At 47.5% G+C, this 25,591-nt stretch overlaps 1 protein-coding gene across 1 annotated transcript in view; it reads right to left on the reverse strand.

Annotated features, from left to right (window-relative positions):
* LOC121444067 (tubulin-specific chaperone D) overlaps nt 1-25,591 on the reverse strand; it is a 147,584-nt gene that overhangs the window by 99,531 nt on the left and 22,462 nt on the right. The window contains exons 8-13 of the mRNA XM_041645813.1: nt 12,155-12,200; nt 9,658-9,790; nt 6,761-6,903; nt 4,553-4,613; nt 3,546-3,620; nt 144-238 (exon numbers count right to left, since the gene is read on the reverse strand). Of these exons, the coding sequence (XP_041501747.1) occupies nt 144-238; nt 3,546-3,620; nt 4,553-4,613; nt 6,761-6,903; nt 9,658-9,790; nt 12,155-12,200 (553 nt within the window). The remainder of the gene's footprint in view (nt 1-143; nt 239-3,545; nt 3,621-4,552; nt 4,614-6,760; nt 6,904-9,657; nt 9,791-12,154; nt 12,201-25,591) is intronic.

Consider the following 25,591-nt stretch of genomic DNA (forward strand, 5'->3'; position numbering starts at 1 on the left):
TGAGGAACATGCATATACCACGCATATACCATGCATGCCCTCTCCAGAAGCACTGGTGTCCACGGACAACCACACTGAGGAACCCCCCCCCCCCAAGATTCAGCAGCCCTAAGGATGCAGATCCATGCACTTCAGTTACTTACCCTCTGAGAGTCTCGATGGCAGCAACAGGCCTCGTCTCCCCAGTTCCGCCAATGCCAGACATCCACCATGCCATGCCTTATCGGTCTCCTGAAAACTAAGACCACAGTTCAACAGTCAACTCCATATTGAAAGCCCACACTTTTGCAAGAAACACAAGTTAATCCATATTCTGGGCCCATGAGCCTTATTAAAACCATGACTTCTTGGTTAAACAAATAAGGCATCAAACCTAATATGAAGACAACCGCCACATCAACACTACCCTTCACATCAACCAATGAAAATGAAAGGTCTTGGGTCAGCTCAAGACCAATCTAGAGACATTCCACCACCTTCAGCGTCAAACCAGGCCATCTGCCCTACATGACGTCCTGCCACCATGGCCACAATGCTCTGACCTCAGCCCACCCTAATCAGACAGTAGAGAGTCAACAGAGATTCTACCCAATTTAGAGGACATCAGTAGAAAAGGAACAGGAGGAAGCCTTTACATGGCACCCACTGTTACCTCAGTGATCACATTCAAGATTTAAAAAGAGATTAAATGAGATGGGCACCGTGTCATATGCTCTAATCCCAGTACCTGGGAAGTGGAGGCAGGAAGGTCAGAAGTGTAAGGCCATCTCAACTACACAAGTTCAAGGCCCATCTCAAAACAAAGAAAAGAAAGAGCATTTAAGACTTTTTCAAAGGCACGGAGGTATCAAGTCTGGCTATGTTCCCAGACTAATGGTGAACTTGTAGGCTCAAGCAATCCTTCTGCCTCAGCATTCCAAGTAGCTGGGCATACGAGAACCCAATTTTGCACCCAAATGAAATAGGGACTCACAAGCGACATTTTATATTTAAAATCAATGTGTCTGGGTATTCAAAAGGTCTCTTCAGGGTGTGGCCCGTCGTAACTACAACGTGAGTGACTGTCTCAGACTGGTCAGGGCCGCTCTGAAGTTTCTGTATTTTGTTGCCAACATAAACATGAAAATGCACATCACAAAAAAAGCAAAACAAATGACAGGATTTTACCTATTCTGGCTGAATTCATTTGACAGCAAAAAAATGTATAGGAAAATCATCACTAAACTGTACACCAGCTGCTTTGTACATGAACTACGAGGAGACGAAAAGACGGATGTCTACAAGATGGACACAGCATGGGCCTTCGTGAGCTGTCAGACACAGCTGTCCTCCTACTCACCACCACCACCAATGACTCACCCACAATTACCATTTCCTAATGTGCCAGGTGTCTTAGCAGGTGCTGCTCAGCGGCTATGCCATCATTGCAAATCTTGGGTTTTTTATTTGTTTAGACAGGGTCTCATGGACCCACTCTGGCCTCAAACTCGCTATATAGCTGAAGTTGGCCTTGAATTCTTGACCCTCCTACCTCTACCTTGTAAGTGCTGGGATTATAAGAGTATGCCACCACACCTGGTTCCATTTCCAAATCTTTATGTTCCTCGGGATTTCAAACGGAGAGAGACACTTCCTTGTGCTTTTATGAGGATTACCATCAGAGTGAACTTAACACAGTATAATGCAATAATGACTCAAATACAGTAAACTAACTTCATTTCTAAACTACAAGGCAGGCAGGCAGGCCTGAGATGCTGCTATCACCACCACATCCCCGTGTCTGAGAAAATCCAGCCTGACTTTGGCCAAGGGCATGCTATTATCCCAAATCCGAGCCTAAACTCCCACACCTAGGGATCCAGACAGAGAAAGCACAAAAGGTTGGGATGCCGTAAGTGGGTTAGAGGAAGACACTGGGAGACCCAGACCTCTGTACAGACCCAACATCTTGACCCTTCCATCAGCATGCAATGTGGGCTGAGAATTCAAGAGCAGTAACACCCTTTCTGTCTCCAGAACAGAGACATGGAAACAGGATATACTTTTGTATCTGCCATCTATTAAAAAAAAAGAAAAATGGACCCTACGAGAAGGTTAAATGAACTAGGCTCCAACATTAGACAAGACTGTAAGCCAGGAGGAAGGAACACAGTCTGCAGAAGCTTTACACACCAGAACCCTGCAGAACTCAAAGAGAATGGGCTAAGAATGTCAGAGAGACTGGAGGCAAGAGAGTGTAGAAGAAGTTCCGGGAGGGTGCGGAGAGGTGCACCTGCATAAAAAGTTCTAGGTGACCGGAGGGAATGTGCAGAAACACCCTAAGAGGGATGGGCAAAAACAGTGCTTAGAACTCTGCAAAAGCTGGGAAATGATGGAATCCAACCCTTCCTAAACCTGCAAAAAAGGCCTTAGCTGTCCTCAGAAGCCAGTACATACTGGTAATAAGTTCATGGTATCTCCAGCACGCCACCTCGTGACCTCCAGAAGGAGCTCCAGGGACAAGGTCTAAAACAAATCTGGAGAATCGTGAGAAAAGAAGCTACACAGTCTCTCTTCTCTCCACACTCCACACAGCCGTCCCAGTAAGAATGTTTTCTGCTAGGATTCCATTACATATACCGTCAGTCTAAAACCGTCTCTGACACACAACCTCCTGCAGCTTCCACTACATATACCGTCAGTCTAAAACTGTCTCTGACACGCGACCTCCTGCAGCTTCCACTACATATACCGTCAGTCTAAAACCGTCACTGACACGCAATCTCTAGTAAACTGCCTCTAAGCAGCCTCAGGCAAAATGAAGGGCCTACTCCAGAAGGAAGCCGATTTGGGCTGTTGGTGGGTCATCTCTAAAGACACAAGGAAAAAGGACTGGAGCACCCAAAGTACTGATAACATACTTCCTGCCAGAAGAGCAGGCCCAGAACAGTGCTGCCAACAAGGGGCCGTGAAAAAGGAATGTCTGGACAGGCGTATGCCCCTGCTCAACTCTCTACTTCCAAAGCCCAGGAAGAAACCATCACACCAGGAATAATAATCATTAGGAAGGAAGCAAAACCGATGCCTCTGTCTATGAGTACACAGTGCCAGTCTGTGACCCAAGGATCACACCCACCTAATAAGCCACATTACACACGGGCCATGCGCCCACACACCCGGAATGTCCTGAGAGGCCAATCCATTACAATGCAACTCCAGGCCTCAGACACTTAAGGGTCTTAGTGTCCACTCTGGCTAGTAGCGACATGAGGCCTATAGATTCAGAACGTTCCCTCATTCTATGAAGCTCTGCCCATCCGCAGTACAAATGCAAAACCCACACTTGAAGGTGAAGACCTACATTCCCATGGGTTCAACACTAGCGTCATTTCTTTCTAAAGGTTTTAGATACATAATGGTGCTGAAAAGAACAACGTATCGGATAACTTAAGTTTTCAAGTTTAACTTGAAGAGGGAAAAAATAGGCTTTGGGGTTCTAACAAACAGCTCAATTGAAAGAAAATACTCTAGTCCACAAGAGCAGACAGCCACAAGGAATGACCTACCTGAAGCAGTCCAACACAGACCCCACCACATCGTCTGCCAGCTCTCTGGGAAGCCTTCCAGCCATTCTACCAATCCTGAAAAGAAAGGCAAGAGTTTATCTGCTATATACACGACCATCTTGAATAAGTCTCCCATTCTCCAGAGGACGGCAAGCCTCAAATACTGCTCAGCAACAATGCCAAGGACAGGGCAGGTGACTCTTGGGCATGTGAACAGGGAGTGTGGTCACCTCTCCCCAGAGTAATACAGACACTGAACTCATCACTGATAACAGCCCCAGACACTAGAAGGCTGCAAAAGCCAACCTAGGCCCTCTCCCCTACACACTGTCCCATTTCCACCAAAGGCTAGTCCAGGCCCTGCACAGAGGAAAGCAGAGAGCTGAAGTCAGGCCCAGGGGAAGGCTCCTCCTAGCGTGCTCACTGTGCGTTTGTTTGTCTATCCCTCCCAGCCGGACAGACTTCAGGCCAAGAACATCTGCTATGGACAGATTCCCAGGGCAGCCCCCTTCGGGGAGAGCTTCCTATCTGTGATGTCACGGGAACCTGTGAGCGGGACACAGCCCGCCTCACTCTATTTTTACCACACAGAATCTCTTCAACACCCTAACATGTAACTTATAGGAACCAACTATTACTAATATTGGCCTCACACCACTTCAGGGAGCTTAAATTTAACCTCAGAATTTTTCTTTAGATGTTTGGGTTTTTGAGACAGGGTCTCACGATGTAGCTCTGGCAGCCCTGGAACTTCCTACATAGATCTGGCTGGCTTTGAACTCACAGCAATCTGCCTGCCTCTGCCTCCCAAATGCTGGAATTACCATTCCCAGCCAGTAATTACCTTTCAATGTACAGCATATAAAACAATAGTTCTACCATTTGAAAACCTACAAACTATTTACAACTCTCAAAGCCCATGCAAGGTTTTAAGGAACACCGGCTTGGACACACCAGCCCCTCACCCAGCACTCAGCGCTGGCCCTCATCCCGGCTTCTATACGTACCCTTTGGCTGCAGACCACCGCACCACAGTGTCCTCGTCCTTCAGCCCAGTGAGCAGCTGCTCTGCAAGAAGCAGGACACACACCATCAGCCCACACAAAACCTTAGTCCTCTTCTTGTATGCAAACTACTCCACCAATCCTGCACTCCAAAGCATACACTGTGCGAATTGTGCCGAGAATCTTAACGTTAGCCAGCCGTGGGTTACACATGCCTGTAATCTCAGCACTCGGCAAGCTGAGGAAGGAGGAAATCAGTTTGGAAAGCCTAGCACTCAGGAGGCCAAGGCAGGCAGATCTCTTGACTTCAAAGCCAGCCTGGTCTATACAGAGTTCCAGGCCAGTTAGGGCTACACCGTGAGACCATTTCTCTAAAAAGTAAGAGTCTGAATTGTTTTCTGTTTGTTTTTCACATTAGATGAGGGATGGGCCTGACGTGGGCATGCTACTGCCTGAATGGAGAGACCAGAGAACTTCTAGGAGCTGGTTCTCCCCTCCACCACTCAAGTTCCAGGAATCAAACCTGATTTTCCCTTTACCCACTGAGCCAGCTTGCACGCCCATTAAAAAACATGAGCGTATTGTCTGTATGTATGTATATGCACAATGTTCATGCCTGGTACCTACAGAAGTCAAGAGAGGGTCAGATCCCCTGGAGCTAAAGTAACAGATGATTGTGAGCCATCTTGTAGGCACTAGGAACCAAACCAGCAAGTGTTCTGAGAGCTGAACTCTCTCTCCAATCCTGAGCCTTCATTTTCATTACAATGTTCTGAGAGCTGCACTATCTCCAATCCTGAGCCTTCATTTTAGTTACAATGAAAACACTTCTTCCCTGCTTTTAAACAACCACAGAAGAGAGCATTTCTGTCACTTCCTAACAACAATCAGCAGGGAGCAAGCTGCCTCCTCAGGTAAAGGCCTCAGTGAGCCAGAGAGGTCAAAAGAAACCCGAGACATCTGGGAAGGCTCCCACAAGGGAGGATGAGGTCTTTGGGGACTAGCCCAGAGGCAGTCAGAAGGCTATCCCAGGTCACACAGCCCTACAAGCCCAGTATGGTCCAAACACTGGTCAGAGGGCAAACCCCAGAAGATAGCTAACAGTCGGGGGTGGGAAGAAACAAATCAGCAGGCTGGGTGGTCTTTGGGGGAGCAGAGCGTGAAGTAACATGCCTAAGGCAGATAAGCAGGCAATAACAGAGAAGGAGCAAGAGAATTCATCTGTGTCTACGGAGTTCAAGGTGGTTTAGAGGGACTCAAGACAGGTGTTGTGCCACAGCAAGCAGGGAAGAGAATCCTAAGGAGGGAAGGGTCGTCCAAGAAAAGACCAAATACATGTGAGTGCTGGCCACTGAAACACCACTACAGAGGTCAAGGAGACGATACAGACAGCAGGGATAGACAAGTCTGGGGAAAACTGTCCTGAAGAATGAATGGACAGAACACAGCAAGGGAGGTGATCAAGTGGTTCTGAACCTCCTGCCAGGATCCCCCAGGAAGTGGAGGCTGAGGATCCACTCCATCCAGCATCCGTAGTAAGGAAGGGAGTGAGGAGATAGCGGTAAACCTGAGGCTGGGCAGAGTAAAGGGGGGACTGGGAACCCTGGGTCAAGATTCCTGATAAGTGTGGAGGCCTACAATAGTCTGAGATGATGAAAAGCGTGCTCGGACAAGACAAGAGGATAAAGGTTGGAGACATGAGTCCCATGCTGGAACAAGACAAGAGAATAAAGGTTGGAGACATGAGTCCCATGCTGGAGCAAGACAAGAGAATAAAGGTTGGAGACATGAGTCCCATGCTGGAACAAGACAAGAGAATAAAGGTTGGAGACATGAGTCCCATGCTGGAACAAGACAAGAGAATAAAGGTTGGAGACATGAGTCCCATGCTGGAACAAGACAAGAGAATAAAGGTTGGAGACATGAGTCCCATGCTGGAACAAGACAAGAGAATAAAGGTTGGAGACATGAGTTCTACGTTCCAAGTCTGTTATCCTGGGAACCCTGATTCCCTGAAGACAACCAGGGAGAGCAACTTAGGGGTCAGGGTGTACGAAGGCAGTGTGGAGGGGTGAAGGGACAGCGGGAAGCTAGCGCTGCAAGAGCGAGTGTCCATGGGGAGGTCAGTCAGGGGTCATATGCTAGGTGAGAAGAAAAGCACAGACATGCTGTAGATGAGGCGTGCGTGACACACGCTGTGGCTCCACTTACCTATCACGCTCTCCACCCCCTCTGGGACATCATAGTCTTCATCGCCATCAGAAGTTAAGCTATCGGACAGTGGCTTCTGCTCACTTTTACCCGGGACACTGAGCTGCAGGTTGGCAGCCAAAGACCGAGAGCCACGCTGATACCTGTGAGAACAAAATCGTCTCAGGCTGGTAGGCACAGCCTGACCTTAAAAGCAAGTTGTCTGGTAAGTGAAGTCATCAACTTAGCATCCCTCAAAACCATACATGAGGCCTGAGAAACTCTCACACACCATACAAACTGGGGAAAAAGAAGACTACTGATGTAGTAATATCAAAGAAAGTCAACCTAGAGCAGACGCATGCCCTAATTCTCAAGAGCCATCCACAACAAAGTCTGAAGGCAGAAGGCAATGGCAAGGCCTCGCCACAGGCTACACATGAAAGACATCAGGGCCTCACCCTTGCTCACAAGCAAATGGCTGCCTTCTCCAGCTGCTTGGCATTCTGGCCTCAGCCCTCAGCCCAGGCCACAGGGCCCACTCCTTACCTATGCGCCAAGTGCAGCTCGGAACAGATCTCCCAGTTGCCTGGGGAACAAGCAAAAGGGAACCAACAATAATGTGGTTCATGGACACCACTCAACCATCATCTGTCTGGCCCTGACCAAGCAACTCCCTGCTAAGAGTCGGCATGCCAGAGTAATCAAAGCCCACCTCCAAAGAGAGTTGTCTGAGTCTCTGAGACCCACTTGGGCAGAGACAGGGTGCTCTCCTCCCCAACACAGAATCCCAGCTGTGCATCCACCTTTACCTCCGCCTCACAGGCACTGCCAAGACTGCAGCCAACACACGACAGGCACGAGCTGCGAGAATGAACACAAAACTCACACCCAATCTCCCTCAGGTCCTCGGTCTCCCATAGAGAGCAAGGACAGGACAGGACCCAGAGAGAAGATCAGGGGAAAGCTGCACAGAGTTCTCAGCACTCAGGGGATCTTAAGGACACTGGCTATCGGGTCCAGAGAAGACCAGAAGTTCCAGCTCTCACTTAAGGAAAACCTGTGTACAGAAGAGAAGAACTGAAATAAACTAACAAAACTAAAGCCAACACAAGACAGGAAGTGGATCCACCCAGCACACCACAGCCTCTGAAGACCAAACTTCACCACCTGCACTGGGAAAGAAAAAAGCCTTTAAGAGAGTAGTGCTAGGAGATCTAACAAGAACCTCAAAAGAGAGAGAGATAGAACGAGGAACTGGTCACAGTAGTTCATGCCTGCAATCCCAGCCCTTGACACACAGAGACAGAAAAAAACCAGGAAATCAAGGTCATCAAAATAGCAAATTCAAGGTCAGTCAGTCTGACTAATGATTGGATTTCTCTTTTATTTCTCCCTCCCCACTTGTGCAGAGAAAACAAATAGCAAGAGGGTGACCTTAAAATCCAATCATTAGTCAGGCATGGTGGCTCACTCCTTTGATCCCAGCACTCGGAAGGAAGAGACAGAAGGATTTCTGTGAGTTTGAGGACAGACCGGTCTACAAAGCAAGTTCCAGGACAGACAGGGTTGGGGCTACATATACAGGCTCCATCTCAAACTAAACAAAACAAACACCAGGTCATATTTTGGTCTGGTTTGGTTTTTTTTTAAGCGACAGAGTCTTACTACGTAGCTCTGGCAGGCCTGGAATTCAGCATGTACAACAGGCCAGCCGTAAGCTTTCCTCCTACCTCACAGAGTGCTAGGATTATGAGTGTGCCACCCAGCCCATCAAAACCTAATTCTATTAATAACTACATTATTAGGTGTGCAAAAATAGAGACAAATAATGGTAATATTGAATTATTTTCTTAAATTAAGCTTCTTAGTAGCTGTGAGCATTAACTGAACACATCTGGTATGTCTCTGAGGACACTTCTGGACACACGGACCAGCTCTAGCACAGGTGAGTCTTGTCCAATCAGCTGACAGCCTGGGCAAAACAGAAGGCTGCCTCGCCCACCTGCCAGCCTCTGACTAGGTCACAGGCTCCTCCTGAGTCTTCAGGCTCAGACCTTAGGTTTCACCAGCTTCCATACTGTGCTCAAATCCTACTGGTTTTGTTTCTTTGGAGATTTTCCATGGGGTTTGAGAACAGATCACTAGAATGTGGCCTACTAACAGCCTGAGAGTGAAGTGCACACTAACACGTGAGGGTACTTCAGTTAGACATCTCTAAAGCCTAACATATTCTCTGAAATTCACTACACTTTTAGAAGAAGTTTTAACGAAACTTATATAACTTTTCTCAAATCACACACATTGGTAACTGTGTGCAGCTCGGTGGTAGAATGCTCGCATTCAATAATGTTAATAGCAACAACGCCAGCACCTTCTAGACAGGATGGCACATGCCTAGGATCCCAGTACTTAGAAGATTAAAGAGGAGTGTGACTCAAGGCTAGCCTGGGCTACAGAATAAGTCTGTCTCCAAAATAAACACCACACACACACACACACACACAAAAAAAAAAAAAAAACACCAAAATGCTGTGAGACATTAGAAGACGTTACATCTACCAGCAAGAAAAGACACTTTGATTTCTGAACAAACCTTCCAAAGTGAGCCAAGTTTTCTCTGAGAGGTGACTGACCAGAAAGCTTTCCCCCAAGATCCCAAGAGCCCAAACCAACACCTTGGAGGTACACCTGAGCAGTACCTTAGGGAAAGGCTGAGCAAGCTTCTCCCATTACCATTCTAGCTTCAGCTATTCTGCTGAAGATACTGAGTCAGAAAATAGCCAAAAGACAAACTATTCCTTCAAAACCAGAAACACTCAGACACCAAAGGGGAAACCAAAGCAGAAGACGTTTGCTGTTCAGCCCACACAGCCCTCTCCTCTTGAGATAAAAACAAGGTCACAGGCCTAACTTACCTCCATGTGGCCACCCTGGGCTTCAGGAAAGTCAGCCCCAGCCTCTGGACGAGCTTCACGCCAAGCTTCCGCAGCAAGGTATGGTTGCTCTCGGGGAGTCTGCATCCATCAAGGCACTGGAGCACAGTGTTGGCTACAGATGAGAACATGCAACTCAATGCGGCAGGAGGCGGCATGCACCCCTGAAATGGGTCAATCCCCATTCACACTGAAGCCCTGAGCAAGACCTCTTTCTTCCCAAGTTATCTGACCAGAATTGCTAGAGTGAAGCCTCTTCATTGTCCTAACCATGGAACAAAAAGTAGAAAAGGCCCAGAGCATAGGAGAAGCCATCTTGCTGCAAGCAATCACGCAGGGCCTGAGGGACACTCAGGCACAAGTGTGGGCAAAAAAAGGTCATTCAAATTTACCAGTGCTTCTAGGGTTTGCTTTATTCAAGGAGTGCTCATTCAGCACTACGCTAGAATGGAGGCAATGCTGAGGCAGGACACTGAGCCCCAAGGGAGCATAATAGGACGATCTCTTACACGAGACCCTGGGATGCATTGGCCATCCGGGGAACTAAGGTGGGGCGGAATATGATAATGGCATTCTACAGACAAAACTAAGGCCTAGGATAGAAGCACAGGGCTAGGTCTCTGAGATGGGCTGGGTGACAAGAGAAGTGAGGAAAGAGGTGAGGGGACGGGGAAAGGGTGCGAGGCCACAGGCAGGGAGGATGAGAGAATCGATGGGTAACAAAAGATGATGTGTGAAGAGGAGGGAGCACGGGGAGGGGAATGAAAGGACAGGGGAGGAGGAAGGAGAAAGAATGACGTAGTGGAGTGATGGGAGGGATTGGGACAAGACCAGGGAAAGAGTGAGAGGATACAATGAAGGAGAAATGGGTGGCAGGAAAGAGGGAAGAGCTGAAGTAATGAGGAAGGGGATGGAGTGATGGGGATCAGAAGTGAGAGGCCAGGAAAGAGGGCAGTGGTGAACCAAAGGAATGAATGAGAAGGGAAGACAGAGCCAATGGAGTGGGAGATGGGAGGATGGAAAGGGGCGGATGAGGGGATGGGGAGAGGGGATGGGGAGAGGGGATGAGAGGATGAGGGGATGGGGATGAGGGGGATGGGGAGAGGGGATGAGGGGGATGGTGAGAGGGGATGAGGAGAGGGGATGAGGGGATGAGGGGATGGGGAGAGGGGATGGGGGATGGGAAGAGGGGATGGGAAGAGGGGATGAGGAGAGGGGATGAGGGGATGGGGAGAGGGGATGGGGAGAGGAGATGAGGGGATGGGGAGAGGGGATGAGGGGATGGGGAGAAGGGATGGGGAGAGGGGATGGGGAGAGAGGATGAGGGGATAAGGGGATGCGGGGAGGGGATGAAGTGATGACTGATGGAGAGGGAATAACAGGGAGGGGTGAGGGGGAGGGTGTAGTGAGGAGGGGGCGATGGGGAGGGAGAGTTGGGGAGGGACATGAAGGAGAAATGAAACGGTGAAGGTGAGAGGGACAGAGCAATGAGTATACGGGATGACTCACGGGAAGAAGCGCTAAGATATGGAGGGGGGTGAAGCAATGGGGGACGGTGACACAGGAAAACAAAGCAGCTCTACGGTCCCAGGTCCCATAGTAGGACCAAGTCTACAATGACCAGGGCCCTCCACGATTAAGTCAGGGCACTTGGAGCATTGCAAAACTCAGCTCTTCACTACAGAGCCTCTAGCAATTTCCTATTATCATAGTTACATTAAGAAACAAAAACCAGAAAGTCAAAGACCTGACAGTGTCCAAATATACAAAGCTACAGGTGCATGCTTGAGCAAAAGTGTCACAGAAGGACACAAACTCACAGCAGTATGTTTATTTTGTTACAATACTGATATATATATACACACACACACACACACACTGTTAAATATATACACACACATTTATATACACTGTGTCACGGAAGCACACAAACTCACAGCAGTATGTTTATTTTGTTACAATACTGATATATACACACACACACACACACACACACACTGTTAAATATATACACACACATTTATATACACTGTGTCACGGAAGCACACAAACTCACAGCAGTATGTTTATTTTGTTACAATACTGATATATATACACACACACACACACACACACACACTGTTAAATATATACACACACATTTATATACACTGTGTCACGGAAGCACACAAACCCACAGCAGTATGTTTATTTTGTTACAATACTGATATATATATACACACACACACACACACACACACACTGTTACATATATACACACACATTTATATACACTGTGTCACGGAAGCACACAAACCCACAGCAGTATGTTTATTCTGTTGTAATACTGTTATATGTACTGTTACAATACTGTTTTATATATATATATATATATACTATTACATATATATATACACACACACACTGTTATATACACTGTGTCACAGAAGCACACAAACTCAGAGCAGTATATTTATATTGTTCTTTAAATTAATCTTACCATAGGGTAGACAATCTTCACGTTTTCCATGCTTAAATATTTGAGCCTGAAAAAATAATATACTTTAAATACATTTCTAAGTTTAAAATGTACACAAGTTATCAGAACAAGCTCATCACATCTTCCAGAATGTTTGCTGAGCATACACTTGTAGAATACTCCTTTATACCACGTGAATATATGTCACTGTGACTGGCTTACTAAAGAAGCTGACTGGCCTATAGCTGCACAGGATAAGGTCCGTTAGGTGGGAGAACCAGACTAAGAAGACACTAGGAAAAAGAGGACAAGGTCTACACTGAGCCACATGGCCGAGCACAGATTAAGAAATATGGGCTAATGTAGTTAGCTAATAACAAGCCTTAGCTATTGGATAATTAATAAGAAGTCTCTGTGTGGTTATTTGGGAACTGGCTGGCAGGACAGAAAAGCCCACCTAACACCGGGTGAAGAAAGTCAGTTCCTGATAGAGGGAAGTATAGAAAAGGAATCCTCCAACAGGTCTGCTCATAGCAAGAGCACACCAATGGAGTCTAGTTCTCCAAGGGGCTCTGATCCTAACCTGCAGTACGTACAGACTGAACTAAAGAGAGGTGCAAAGTCTCATCATTGTCATCTGTGTACAAACTCTGAGCTGTAGACCAGAGGATCCACACCAAGGTGAGAAGCCACGGAAGTCTTTCTTCCTCTCTCACCACCTTAGCCAACCCAGGAGGATTCCGCCCTCCTCGCCTTCCACAGAAGTCCTCTATCCTCTGCCACAGCTTACCACTGGACCTAGCACCTCCCAACTCACCCTCCCTGTGACGCAGCCATACAGCATGCAGACCCCCCTGTACACAGTGCTAGATTTGCAGGGCAGCAGCAGACAACTATCTGACTTCACGAGAACTAAGTCCTTCTCTCTAGCATACTCGCTAGATTATTGGTGCTTACCAGAACACTGGCCCTTCAGTTAGAACTGAACACTGATCCTGATCTCCTGGAATCTGTTTCTGACTTCTACACACGCATTATGTCAAGCATGCACCAAATTCACACACACACACACACACACACCACGCACACATGAATAATTTTTTTTAAGAACACTGACCCTCACTGAAACACTGGTCCTCACTAGAACTCTGATGGAGGAGGGTCATCTTTCTATCTGTTGCTTTTATTGGTTAACTAATAAAGAAAACTGCTTGGCCCTCTAATAGGGTAGAATTTAGATAGGCAGAGTAAACAGAACAGAATGCTGGGAGAAAGAAGCCGAAGGAGTCGCCATGATTCTCCCACTCCAGACAGACGCAGGTTAAGATCTTCCCTGGTAAGCCACCTCGTGGGCTACACAGATTATTAAAAATGGGTTAGATCAATATGTAAGAGCTAGCCAATAAGAGGCTGGAACTAATGGGCCAAGCAGTATTTAAAAGAATACAGTTTCCGTGTAATTATTTTGGGGCATAAGCTAGCTGGGTGGTGGAAAGCAGCACCGCCGCTCATATCACTACAGAATTCTGGTACTTCTCACTGGAACACCAGTTCTCTTTCACTAGAGTCCTGGTGCCACACTGACTCCACACATTTACACACATGCAAAGCACAAGCACAAGTGGACATGTGGTTCACGCCTACAATCCTATCACTTGAGAGATGGAGACAAGAGGATCACCATCAGCTCGCAGCCACCCTGGTCTACGCAGCAAGTTCCAAGGTATCCAGAGCTACACAAGAACCCTGTCTCAAGAAACAAACAGGCAAATAAAACATGAGCATAAACACATCTACACATCTAGACACACAAGTTATAAGCATTTAAAACCAGCATAAATACATGTAATGGCATATAGCAACACATATACACATGCACCAAAAGCAAACTCAGGTCCAATCAGTGTCTAGTCATCTGCATTGGACCCTTCCTGCTGGTCCTCACAGGCATACACAAACATCACACACACACATACATACACACACACACGTATAAACATCCACAGACACACACATATAAGCATCCACACAAACACACATTAAACACACATTAAAACATAAAACCCGGGTCCTGATGTCAAGTTCCAGCTCCACCCAGTGCTATTAATAGAGACCAGAAGTCTGGTGCTTGTTGACTCCCCAGACTGTCAAGCTGCTCAAGCAGAACAGGTAGTGACAATGGGGAGTCTCACCTGAAAGCTGGGGCATCACAAGGCACAAACTCTAAAATCTTTCCAGACAAGGGTCCTGCGGCACAAGCTGTGCCAGGCACTAGAGCAGAGGTAAGCTCTAGTCTCTAGTGGGCTAAGACAACCCAGCTGCTTCAGCTCTCACATGGAAACTGGGACCAACCAACCACGGATTCAAAATGCTGGCAGTCACAACCCCTTAGCGGAAGCCACACTGTCTTCCTTCAGCTCTTTCCACCAGCTCAACTCCAGTCCATGAGTGATCATCCTCGACACAAGTCCCCATAACTTCATTTCTCTCTAGAGACCCAACAACCACAGATGGCATTTCTTCAACACACTCAGAGCAAATGAATGGCAACCTAGGACTTGGGCCCTTAACTGTCACCTCTCAAACACCATGTCACAGCTTAGAAAATCATCCTTGAACATGAAGAGGCCTCAGGGAGGTGTCACCAAGGAAAGCTTTAGTTTGGGCAGCCCAGAAGGAACCTGCCAGTGGACCCTAGGGCCCTGCACGTTCCCACTCTCTATACCTGCCACACTCAGCCGCCACACACAACTGGACACAACACAAACAAGCACTGTGTACACTGTAACTCTGGAGCTGGTCTGACACCAGAAGTAAACAAGGGAAAAGCATGGCCCTACTGGCCACCCTGACCACCATCTGGGACAGAGGCTGACCGCACCCTGCTGCCCACCTGTCCATCCACTATCTCACAGCACATAAAAAACAGCCCAGGTCTGCAAACTGTGAACTCACACAATTCAGGCCCAGATCATAAATCGCATGGGGATAATATGGAAGTTAGACCCTTTTTGTAGTGATAGGAGTGGCGGGGCTGCATCCCCAGCACCCCAGCTGCCTGGCTAGCTTATGCCCTGAAATAACAACACACAAATTGTATTCATTTAAACACTGCTTGGCCCTTTAGCTCTAGCCCTTACTGGCTAATTCTGATATCCTGATCAACTCATCTCTAATAATCAGTGAGCACAGGTCTTACCGGGAAGATTCTAGCCTACATACATCCTGGGTCGGAGCTTCATCGCGTGCGTCTGCCCGGAAGCGGGGCATGGCGTCTCTCTGAGGCGTCTGCCCCCGAGAGGAGAGCTGTCGGGTCTCTGAGCTCACTTCCTCTTCCTCCCAGCATTCTGTTCTGTTTACTCCACCCACCTATGTTCTAAGCTATGAGGCCAAGCAGTTTGTTTATTAACCAATGAAATCAACAGATTGATATATGACACTCCCACATCACCTTTTCACTTTTAAAAAGTCCACAGTGTCTATGTGAGGCTTTGTGCCTGTCCAGAAAGCAGCCAGGAGCAGAGGCCACAGCCATAAAACAGACAATGGCAACCACGCTTAAAGCATAATGGACCTCAAAGCACCTATACTTCCAAAGCACACTGAAATCAGAACTGCTGTGTGTGTGTGAGCAACAAAAGTTCAGAGGATGTAGCTCAGGGGTAGATGCACTTGCCTTCCATAATTACGACCTGGACTCACAGGCCCAAAACACACACAAAAGTAGATGGATGTCCAGAATAATGAGCATGAGAAAGTCAAAGGGCAGTGACTTCAAAAGGATGGCAAAGGATTGTCATGACCTTTTGGGCAAATACCTCAAAAGAAGTTAGCATAGGTCAAAAAATAGAAACTTTTAGCCTAGCGGTGGTGGTGCATACCTTCGATCCCAGCACTCAGGAGGCAGAGGCAGAGGCAGGCAGATCCCTGTGAGTTGGAAGCCAGCCTGGTCTACAAGAGCTAGTTCCAGGACAGGCTCCAAAAACTACAGAGAAACCCTGTCTCGAAAAACCAAGAGAGAGAGAGAGAGAGAGAGAAAGAGAAAAAACTTTTAGTGCTCCAGAGAAGGCTCAGCAGTTAAATGCACTTGCTGCTCTTGCAAAGGACCCATGTTCAGTTCTCAGCACCCACATGACTGCTTACAACCACCTGAAATTCCAGTTCCAGAGGATCCAATACCTTCTTCTGGCCTCCATGGATACTGCATGCATGTGGTGCACATACAGATAAGCAGGCAGAACGTTCATACATATATGGAATTTTTCTAAGAAAACAAAATAAGTAAAAACTTGGAGTAGAACTATATCATGTAAAGAATGGAGTTTGTGGTTTAGAATCCTCCCACAAATAAAATCCTAGTAGAAAAATTAGTGACTTCATTACTGAATTCTAGCTAACATTCATGGAAAAAAAATACCACCCTGCACAAATTCTGAGGAAATGCTTGCCAACTGGCTGTTTGAGGTCACTGTTACCCCAATACATAGCCAAGATTACAACAGAAAACTACAACCAACACCCATGGAATACAGATATAAAAACCCTTGAATGGACGTTAGCAAACTGACTCCAAAAGCAGTTTACAAGGACTTTACACCATGACCAAATGGGGTTTATCCTTCATCGGCAAGGAATGCAAGGCTAGTTTAATATCCAGTAATCCATTAATGTGCTATATAGCAAATTAAAATAACAACAAATAAAAATACACGATTAGTTTCCTGATGAAAACTCAATAAATTGTAAAGGAGGAGGAGCCTTCTCAACCTTATAAAAGGCAGCTGTGGAAGCTGGAGAGAAAGGTCAGCAGTTAAAAGTATGTACTGCTCTTCCAGAGGACCCAAGTTCAGTTCCTAACACCCACATCAGGTAGCTTAAAACCACCTGTAACTCCAGGGGTCTAACAGCCTTTTGGGGCCTCCATAAGCATTGTACTCACATGACAAACTCTCATACAAACATACACATATACACATAATTTATAATTTAATATTTTAATATTAAATTTAATAATATTAAATGATTTGATTAATGTAATACAGTTTAATTTGATTAATGTAATACAGAACAGAGAGGTGAGTAGCGGGGAGAAGGAGAACCAGAGACACACCAGCAGTCACATGTATAGGAACATGTCATTACCAAGCAGGGTTAGTCCTCGGGCAGTGGCAGGTTAGGGCCACCACTGACCAGCCTCACCCCATCACTAGGCCAGTGTCCAGCTGCCACTGCTCCTGCAGCTGCCACAGAGGGCAGGAAAAACGGAGCTGCAGCGCTACCCACAGATTGCAAACAAGACAGTGCTTGGGGTCCTGGCAGGGTGGCTGGCACCAAGAGTAGAGAGATGCACAGCAGCCTGGAGCTCTCAAAGGTCCTGTTCCCAGGCTATGTAACATCCATGATCGGTGCTTCTGCTGGACACTGTGTTGGCATCATGATCCACGCTGCCCACAGAGGACCAAGCTGACGTCCATGATCCAAGCTGTCATTGGAAACTATGTTGATGTCCACAAATCATGCAGAAGTCATAATCTGTGGCACTGCCAGCTGCTATGGACAAGGAAGCTTCTTTTGCAGTGGTATCGATGACCACAGACTCATTACTGAGAATGAGAGACAGCCACGGAGCAAGAAGAAAAGAAACGTATATAAAATAGAGAAAAGTAAAGTTCAGAGACAAAAGGTAAATGGGATAATCTAAGTTAAGAAAAGCAGGCTAGAAACAAGTCAAACTAAGGCCAAGCATTCGTAAGTAAGAATAAGTCTCCATGTATTTATTTGGAGTTGGGTGGTGGGCACGCAAAGGGCAAAGAGTAAAAATAACCAACTACACAGAGTGAATTCCAGGACAGCCAGAGCTGTCCCGGGGGTGGGGGTGAGGGGCAACTATTCATGGAGCACCCAGGAAAATGAGGTAGAAAAATGAATATGGGATTTTGATTTTTTTCATATAAAAGGCATCTCCACAACACTTAGGAGGCTGGAGCAAGAGACGAGAGCCACAAGTTCCCAGCCAGCATGGGCTATACTTCATTTAAAAAAAAATTTTTTTTTTCACAGTACTTCAACCTTTCCAATGTTGATCAGTGCTTGCCCTGCCCTGGGGAGAATGACTCTCGGCTTCAGAGGAACTTGAGCCCTTGCACTGATTCATACACACGCCTCTCTTTTGAGGATGCATAAAATCGGAACTAACATAGAGCCACCTGCTTTTCTGAAAAGCATAGGCAGCACCAAGGCAATTATACCACCAACAGTTTGGAAAAAAACACCTCTCAACGCAGGAGGAGCAACCACATCTGTTTTTGTTGTTCTAGAAACTAGCTCGGTGCAAGGTGCAAACGAAACGAGTTTCCCAGTAATCATCCTAAACCACCACCGCACCTTTCTACTGCTCCCCACCCAAGCTAGCTTCCCCTCCCTGGGGCATGTTCTCCAAGCCCTGTAAATCACAGGCTGAAGAGCCACACAGAAGCAAGTTCACCCTGCTGCCAAGCAAGAGGTGCTGGTTTGAGGCTCCCTGAAGGCACTGCCAAATTCAAGCCAAGAAAAACAACTCCACCCCAGGCCCTTGGAGAAAGGTCCCTGCACTGGAGCTCAGGTGTGGCTGTCACAGAAAATGCAAGGTCTCTGAGAAGCTCACCAATCTGGAACCTTGGGAACACTGACGAGCACTAGACCGAACTCAAAGTGCAGCATTAGGGTAGCAGGTTACCACGAGTAACCACTGGTCTCTCAGAAGGGTGCTGCTATACCCAGACCACCTCACAGATGGGACAAGGCGTGGGACAGACAACGATCCTCCTTAGCTCTGTCCTAACACTAAGAAAGCTCTCCATCATGAAAAGCTTAGCAAACCAGTGATGCTAGAACTAGAAGGTGCTTTTAAACACATCACACAGGAAGTCGCCAAAACCCACACAGGCAACCCTAGGCTGAGCACCCAAGTCAGGTCCTTGTCTAAGCCAGAGGATCTACCCTCTCTGCCTCTCCGCCAACGCAAAGGCATAAGAACAACAGGTCACCCCTGAAGGTCCTTCTTCCAGCACTAGGGGGGAAGAAACTCTTTCCACAAAGTAGAGTCTAGAAAACGGAGGCCTAGCACATCAACTGGCTTATAAAAATAAAGATGGGAAACGTCTTGAAGGACTGTCTACCCCCAAGAAGAACAGTACATTAGAAAGGGGGTGCTCAGATACAGGGCAGGACCCAGCCCCAGAAGCACCATCCTAGCCAGAGGCATCACCTGCCCAATAGGCAGACTGCTGAAACTGACTGTCAATGATGGGAATAAATAACTCATTAGAATCAGAGGCGGTGTTTCCTACCATGTCTTCCCTCACAGCCCCAGCTCTTTGAGGGGTCCCATGGATGCCCTGGACATTTCTAGTTTGATGGTTCCCTAGATGGCAGTGGCTCTGGGACACTTCTGAACTATGGGATCAGCCCAAATTCTCAGGATAAAAACTACCCGCTGGGCGGTTTCAGGTCTGACCATAACCCAGAGGCAAGATTTCCAGAAAAGAGTGTTTCCTTACTAGAGAAACAAAGCCCCCTCTTCTAACACATAAATAAAAGAAATTATCCCATTAACAGAAGAATTTCAGAAAGTGAAAGCTAAAACATCAAGTTCGGGTTTGTTTGCTCATTTATATGAGACAGGATCTCCCTACAGAGCCGGATGACCTCAAACTCATGATCGTCCTGCCTCAGACAAGCATGTACCAGCACAGCCAGTTCTGGAGAATCAGTTCTTCCCAGCAACAAAAACACAATTACTCACTGCAACCTCCATGATCTGAAAAGAAAACTCACCAATAGGAAGGACCTTAGACAATAGGAAAATGGACCAATGTTAAGGGCAGATAACGCCAACCCCTCGAGTCTGTGTTATTGTCCTTATTTCAATTTCTAGTGCTTTTTAAGTAAAAATAACCATTCCTCAATACCTGAGGGATGTGGAAGAGTGTGGTAGAAGTCCTCCCACAGAGAGCACAGGACTGAGGGTGGCCCACCACCACGGAGCTTTCCAGGCTCAAAGGCAAGAGCCATGGGCACCTGGAGGAATGCCCAGTATGGCAGAGGCACCTGAAGTCAGAGACCAAAGCCCAAACTTCCCAATGCAGGCAAGGTCAGTACTGACTGGCCCCATGTGGAAGTGAGGGAAACAAACGGAGGAAGGAAAGAAGCACAGGCAAGGAAAGGCTGAGGCGGTACCACAAAGACATGACACACGGAGGGGCAGTGGTACACACAGTGCCCGCAAAGCCAACAGGAGCCAGCGATGCCTTATGGCTGAGAGTATCAGACTGATCAAGAAGGGCGTTGTGGCACATGTCTACAATCCTGTCGGTCCAGAGCTGGAGTTAGGGGGATGAGTTAGCTCAAAGCAAGCCTGGATTCTACAGAACTCTATGTCAAGAGCCCTCCAATGACTCCTCGGAACACAGCTCAGAATGCAGAGATCCTATACCCTCTGTCATAAAACAAAACAGCGGGGAGGTGTTGGGATAGAAGGCTTGTCTGGTGGGGCTAAGCCACTAGAATGACCTAGTCCAAAGGACAGACGATCTATACACTGTCAGGACAAAGTGTCGACTGCCCAAAAGTTTTGAAAGAGGATACAGAGGGAACAATTTCAGGGAGCTGATACAGACATTTTGTTGTCCCACAGCGAGAGCATGACCTTCAGCCACAGAGGGCTGACCAACCCACTGGCCACAAAGGACCTAGCTTCTCCAATGAACAGACATTGGCCAGCAGCCATACAGACGCTCAAGACTTCATCACCTGAGCTAACCAGTCCACACACAAGCATGAGGACAGTGCCGGGTGCCCAGCTTGGAAAACTTGGTGTACTGATGACATACCGCCGTCCTCTGTGCACAGATGGCAGGAAGACCCCCAACCTGTCCTTGGCAGATCTTCCTTCTGAAGTGTCTCACTCCCTAGTCCCTTGAGGGGCGGCCTACTACATACAGAGAATGCTGTCTTGACCGTGGAACAGCACACAACTTCGGGGACCCCAACAACAAGGACGATATTAAGGGCCTGTGAGCGGCAACTGCTCATCCATTTCCCAGTCTCCCAGAACCGAAATAATCACGTAGAAATTATACTAATTTCAACACTGTTTGGCTACTGGATTCGGTTCCAGTTCCCAGCACAGGCAGAGGACTGCAGATCACTAATCTTTCTGTGAATTCGCCCCCTATTAAATAAACCTTTATTATACTCCATTCTGGGCTAGTGTGAGACTATTTTACATAAATTGCAACAAAGGCCCCGTGGAACTACTTCAAAGTAGGATGGCTTGCCCTGCTATCAAAAGATAAAGACTTGTGCTGCTTGGGCACAGCAGACAGGACAGGCTTGAGTGAGGTCAAAACAGGCTAAGGAGCCACACTACAGGATGAGACGTGTGGGGTGGGAATAAGGCATCATAGAGGGGTGGCTGGAAAGCCAGGTGATGCTCTGGACAAGACAAAGGAGACGAGAGAACCAAACAACACAGCAGGCATAGAAGTCACAGGCAGAGACAGTCTCGGTCTCTGAGTCTCTGTCTCTCTTCCTCTCTCATACACCCACCACCACCACCTCCACCACCACCACCACCGCTACCGCCAACACCTCCACCTCCACCACCACCACCGCCAACACCTCCACCACCACCACCACCACCGCTACCACCACCGTCAGGCTTCTACTTTACAAGGCTAAGGAGGACAACAGGCGTGAGGTGAGATTGTGACTCCAGAGGTGTCTCAAGTGCACCCACAGAATGAGGGCTCTAAACAAGGACAGAGAGCAGGAAACAAGGATCAAGGGCAAAGCAGAGATGGGGTGTCAACAGCCAAGGCCTGAGGGAAGCTTGTGAGAAGGAAGGCCAAGGAAAGTATGGGCAACCAGATATCAACATCTGTCCACGGGCCAGGTCAGAGGAAAGAGGCGGGTGGAGTTGTGAAGTATTCAAATGGCCTGCCACAGAAGTCACAGCCAAGGCTAAAGGGGGGTGTGGGGTGCACCAGCTCTTCAGCCTCCAGCAGTAACCCAGCTCACACCAGCACAGGAATAAGGAGGATGAGGCCTGTGACCTACAAAGTCCCTCCCCTGCACTGCCGGCATGTACAGACATGTTCCTACGGGGCTCACCTATGTAAAATGCTGAGCTACATGAAATTAGATAGAGCGAGAACACAGGAACTTATTCCCCTGAATTTACAGACACGCAGCACTCAGTGCTCGATCCCCACACTGTCATACATTTTCTCCACCCCAAAACCCGACTTTTGGGGCTAGCAAGATGGCTCAGTGGGAAAAGGCCCTTGCTGCTGTCAGGACTGCGTTCAATTCCTGGGATTCTTACGACGAAAGGAGAGAATTTTTTCTGCAAGTTGGCCTCCACGTGAGTGCTATGTCACACACACACAGCACACCCACAAAATATATAAAAATAAATAGAACAAAAAGAAAAGCTACCCTGAGCATCAAGGCAGAACCATCCAGACACTCCGCCCTTCGCATACTGAGCATCTCCAGACACCAGAAGCCCCCCCAAAAGAAGCCAAAGTCCACAAAATCATAATAGGCTAAGTTCTGTCTAAAGAGCATGCTGGGTACCGATCAGTCTCCACACAGTTCTAAGGCAAGAAAAGTTTGTCAGCCAAGTACCACACCTATGCCTCAGGCCACTAGGAGAGATGAAATCAAAAACAGCTAAAGCCTATTGAGAGGCCACAGCCAGGACAGCTTGGTCAGGAGACTGAAGGCCCAGGCAGAGCCAAGTCCAGGACACTGGTCCCTCATGCCTGTCCACGCAGGCAATCCAGTCAACAGTCACTTGTACCCAGGCACCTGATCTCTTTCATCCTTTAAACCACAACCACATGTAAGAAAAGACACCGTGTCTACTGGTGCCATGTAGCAGCCTGGGATGGGCCTGTAGATCCTGGTGCCCTCAGCTTTCTTGAGGGTTTTTTTTTTGGGGGGGTTGTTTTTTTGTTTGTTTTGATTTGGTTTGTTTTGGTTTTTTGGGACAGGGTTTCTTTGTTGTCCTTGGTTGTCCTAGAAGTGGTGCTGCAGACCAGGTTGGCCTCCTGTACTTTTGTGAGCTTTAATACTACTGTTTATGAGGTTGCTGGGTTTGGGTAGAATTTTGTGGGTTTTTGTTTTGTTTTGTTTTCAGTTCTGAGCAAAAAACCCAGGGCTTCAAGAATGCTAGCTAAACAAGTTACTAAGCTATGCCCCCAAACCATATTGTAGTAAGAATTCTACCTTTAGACAATAGTAAAATAAACCTTGAATTTTATTTGTTCTTTGTTTTGTTTTTTATTTTTCGAGGCTGTTTCTCGGTGTAGCCCTGGCCATCCTTGAACTCTCTCCGTAGACCTGGCTGGCCTCAAACTCAGAGATCCACCTGCCTCTGTGCAGAGCTGAGTGGTGTGGCCATGTGCCACCGTGCCTGGAAAACTTAAAGAACTTAAAAATGGGAAAAATAAGAAAACTTCACTGTGAAGGAGAGATACGGTGCTAACAGACGGTAAACAAAAGAGCATCTCCTGCTACCAATCAACACAGGCAGAACCTTCCCTGCCAGCAGCCTGTGTTTGGGAACAGAATTTCCTACACCATCATGGCCACCGCAGGAAAAGCAGAGAAGCCACAGTAGTTAGAAACTCCGAATCTGAGGGAAACCCACAAATACATTTTTAATTTTATTTAACACTTTAATTTTATTTAAATTATGTTTTCCATTCTCAAATGTTCTTATAAGTACTTATATTATAAATACTCCAGAGTAAAGGGGCCTTCCAGAGAGTGAAGTCGCTCTTGTTTCGGTCCTACGGGAGTTAAGAATCGATGCAGCAAGAGGCTATGCTTCGAGGGAAATAAAATCAATCCTAGTTTCGATGTGACTTGTTCAGGGTTCACCTGTTTCGCCTAACCCACACTAATGAACAGGTGGATAAAAATGAAGCCAAGTGCATCAAAGGAAACATGCAATCCTGAAGCACAATACACCTGCAAGTTTCATCATGCACAGGACACCCAGCCCTCTGCCTTCAGGTCTGACAAGCCCATGGTGAAACTGCTCCACCCACTAAGTGTAACTTCCTTCTGCCCTGGAGCCAGACCAGACCCAAGTGACCCTCCAAATGAGAGAAGAAAAGCCGAGTGGGAGACCGGAGACGCCGCTGCCCCAAGCAGCAGGACTTTGGGCTTCTGGGAGGCCGAGTCAGGCACTGCGAGCCCAAGGCGAGAGACCACCACGGCTGCTGATCCACGGTTTCATTCGTCCACTTCCCGGGATTTCAGGTGTCTGCGTCAGACAATTGCTCACCATCCTCAGGGCAAATCTCTCTAGATAGAGCAGAGGTACAGATGCCAAACCACCACGGCACTCTGCCCCAACAGCAGAGATCTGGGTCTCATCTTCCCCTCCCTGCCAACACACCCAGCTGGGGGGGGGGGGTAGGAGACAACTTTTCTAAGCCTCTGGGAACCCTTTTTACACCACGGGAGGAAGGAAAGAGAGAATTTCTCTCCCTCAACACTGGAATTTGAAGATGTTCGAATAAAAGGCACACACGTCTAACTGGCTTAAGTCACTAAAAGGAATCTCAACCCACTGGCATAACTGGCAAGGAATGAACAGCAACTGGGCCTCCAGTGTCTGAGCGCAATCTAATGCTTGATGCACACCCCAAATGAGAAAGGAGAAACAGAAAACTTGGGAGCCACACAGAGACAAGAAACAGGTGATCACTCTGGCAGGACCTCCAGTGAACCTTCGGTTAGAGCCCAGCAGGTTGTCCCACCTCCCGTTGGAGTCTACAGCCCCTACGCAGGAATCCCTGCTTACCCTGCCAGCTGCATCTCTATTGCCATGGGCAGATCAGAGAAACTCCTGAGCCAGGCTGGCAAGTAGTTAGCTATAGATCCCAAAGCCCCTCAGAAACGCAGAGTGCTGGCTAGGTGTAGTGATCCGTACACATAACCCTTGTACTTACAAGACTGAAGCTAACCTGAGCTGTAAAGCAAGATCTTTCTCACCTAAACCCAGAAAGAATGCAGACAGCTGAACAAAACCAGTCTAAAATCAATCCCCTGAGATTAATCGTGTCTGCCCTCCTGTGTGCCACATACACATGCTAGACAGGTCAGACTCTAGCTACATTGTCAGACCTTCCTGTACTCTCTTGACCTAAAACTTTTCAACAAGACCCATGCCAAGCCAGAGGTGTTGACATACACCTGGAATCCTAGCACTCAGGAGGAAGAGGCAGGAGTATCAACACAAGTTCAAAGTCAGCCTGGTCTACAAATTCCAGGCAAACCGGGACTACATAGTAAAACATGCCTCATTTTTAAAAAGCATAGGAAGCCAGGTATGGTGGCGCACACCTTTAATCCCATCGCTCAGGAAGCAGAGGCAGGTGGATCTCTGAGTTTGAGGGC

The sequence above is a fragment of the Microtus oregoni genome, unplaced genomic scaffold (genome assembly GCF_018167655.1).
Source record: "Microtus oregoni isolate MIOR12 unplaced genomic scaffold, Mior012 000117F_ref0000505, whole genome shotgun sequence".
NCBI lineage: Eukaryota > Metazoa > Chordata > Mammalia > Rodentia > Cricetidae > Microtus > Microtus oregoni.